This window comes from Cicer arietinum, chromosome 1 (assembly GCF_000331145.2).
Source record: "Cicer arietinum cultivar CDC Frontier isolate Library 1 chromosome 1, Cicar.CDCFrontier_v2.0, whole genome shotgun sequence".
Classification (NCBI taxonomy): Eukaryota; Viridiplantae; Streptophyta; class Magnoliopsida; order Fabales; family Fabaceae; genus Cicer; species Cicer arietinum.
Genome location: NC_021160.2, coordinates 13,815,877 through 13,818,453, shown reverse-complemented (window position 1 = coordinate 13,818,453; position 2,577 = coordinate 13,815,877). Strand labels below are relative to the sequence as shown.

Here is a 2,577-nt window from a genome sequence, read left to right as displayed (position 1 = left end):
TTATCCCTTAATATAAACTTATTTTAAATTACAAGATGTATTTCTTTTTTAAAACACTTGCTGTGAAATGTATGGAATAGTATTTTAGGAATAGCTACACATAATTAATTCTATTTTCTATTTTTTAGTATATGAAAAAAAGAATATATGAGTTTATAATTTATTTTAATAATATGAGAATAAGATGATAGGGCTTAATAATTAATGATAATAGTTTGAAATTTAAATAGAGTAAATAAAAAAAAAATCCATTTTGGAGCTTTCAAAAAAAAAAAAAATCAACTTCGGAGTTTCATCTTTCGACTTGAAAGAAGACCTGCACTCGCACTTTCACACAAACTCATTTCTCTTCTATCCCGCATCAACCCGACCCGAAAAAATGCGACCCAAATCGGAGAACCCCGCACAACACACCTCCACCCACACCACCACCGACTCATCCTCCACCGCATCAATGGATCCAATCTTCCACCTCATCAAGATCCTTCCATTCACCTTCCTCCGTCCACCTCGTCTCCGTCTGAAGCTACCATCACTATCCCTCCCTTCATCCAACGTCGTCTTCGCTCTCGTTCTCCTCACCTACTTCATGGTCGTCTCCGGCATCGTGTACGACATCATAGTTGAGCCTCCTGGCATTGGTTCAATTCAAGATCCATACACCGGATCGGTACGACCTGTCGTTTTCATGTCCGGCCGTGTTAACGGTCAGTACATCATTGAAGGTCTCTCTTCTGGATTCATGTTCGTTCTCGGTGGTATTGGGATCATAATGTTGGATCTTGCTCTTGATCGTAACCGTGATAAATCTGTTAAGGTTTCTTATGCTTCTGCTGGTGTTTCGTCGATTGTTCTTTCTTATGTTATGAGTATGCTATTCATTCGCATCAAGATCCCTGCTTATCTTAGTTGAATTTCGTTCTGCTTTTTTTTTTAGTGGAATTTTATGGAATTTGTAGTTTGACTGTTTATGAGATTTTGGCATTTTCTGGCTCCCGTTTATGATAGTTTAGGGTTGCTGAATTGAAATGCCTATAGTTACTGGATCTGATTTTGTGATATTTATATTTTAAAGTCTTTTAGTTGGTTTGGTATACTTGAAATTGGGGGTCAAACATTTTCCACGTAAAACTGTTGTGGTTATACTATGTGGTTTTTCTTGTTGTTTTGATGTGCAAATGTTTATATGTGGTTGAATTGTGGTTTGTGACAATGTTGTGTGACACAAGTAGTAGATGCTTGGGTCATTTAACCATTTGGTAAGGGATTTGATCCCTGACTGGTGCGTATGGCTAAACATATGTTAGGAGACGTCAACTCCTTAAATGAATCTCAATTACCTAAAGGGGTTTGTCTCTGCAAGCGTGTGCAGAGGATCCTTGGTTTATCATAAAAATAGTGCTATATCATGGAAGAATTTGAATTAATGGCGATTGTTGGGGATATGTGATTGAAAACACTGGTTACTTGTTGTGTATTAAGGCATGTTTGCCAAGGCCAAAGCTGCTTGGTGTTCTATGACTTTCTATTGTATTTGTGTGTATGGGTACATGCTGTGCTTGGATGTTTTCTTTTGTTACACTGTGTTTAGTGTGCAACTATGTCTTGTGGTTGCTACTTTCAGATTATAGGTTACATTACAAGCAGTTGTGCTTAATGAAAGATCAGGCATGAAAAGGGGAGTGCAGATTTGTTTAGGGATAGGCAGAATGTGTTCTGTTTATGTGATTTCTAGATATGCCTTTCTTGCTTGTGGGATGATCTTGCATTTGCTCTGTTTGGTATTACACACCTTTGCATTGACTGTTGGTTTTCATTATCTTGTTATAACTTTTTGTTATATTGAAGTAAAGTAGGCTTTGATATCATTAGATGTTAAGGATAATTCACTCCTAAAGGCCAGGCAAATAAGAGGTGAGAGGCTCCACTATTAGATGGGAGATCAATGTGGCTTACCCTGCTAATATTTCTGAAAGCATACAATAGAATTCTAAGAGTGGTAGCATACCTTTTTTTCTTTTCTATTTCACTTGTGATTAAGGAAAATTGGTTTTTGGTTGTTCTTTGGACTTATTAATTTGTTAACATAGCCTCAGCTCGTGTGGCACCTAGTCTCTTGGAGACAACTTGATTTCAGGATGGAACCTCATTTGGGATGCTTTGGCTCCAGTTAATTACACCTCGGTGCTTTGATCAAAATGGAACAGTTCCTTTCTATATGAAAAAACTCATCATTTTAGATGTCATATTGAAGCTGCAAATCCACATGGAGGCACAGGTGTGTCTAGTGAACTCGCATTTTTACCCTTAAAACATAATCCACATTGGGCACACAAGATGGACTTGTGGCTTTGTTTTAAATATAGAAAAGAACCTAGTGTGGCACTTGAGCAGTTAAATATAGTTAAGGTTGTCGATCTCAGTGCTTCTGATTCTCTCTAACCAAGAGCTTGGGGTAGAAACTTGGAATAATTGCTATAAAACTCCCGCAATAGTGGGTCTAGGAAAGGGTTAGACTCATCGGGGATTTTGTCAGTTTTGTTAAATAACGGTTATAGTGGTACTATAGCATAGAAA

The 2,577-nt window shown here is 37.5% G+C and overlaps 1 protein-coding gene across 1 annotated transcript; it reads left to right on the top strand.

The window, feature by feature from the left end:
* The first annotated feature begins 275 nt into the window (after positions 1 to 275).
* Positions 276 to 1,096, top strand: LOC101493358 (uncharacterized). The gene has a single exon (XM_004487964.4). It carries the CDS (start codon positions 380 to 382, stop codon positions 911 to 913), a length of 534 nt encoding a protein of 177 aa, XP_004488021.1. The 5' UTR covers positions 276 to 379; the 3' UTR covers positions 914 to 1,096.
* Positions 1,097 to 2,577: the final 1,481 nt, after the last annotated feature.

What these genes read in the sequence shown, in the direction of transcription:
- LOC101493358 (XM_004487964.4), top strand. Translation starts at nt 380, where the DNA reads ATGCGACCCAAATCGGAGAACCCCGCACAACACACCTCCACCCACACC.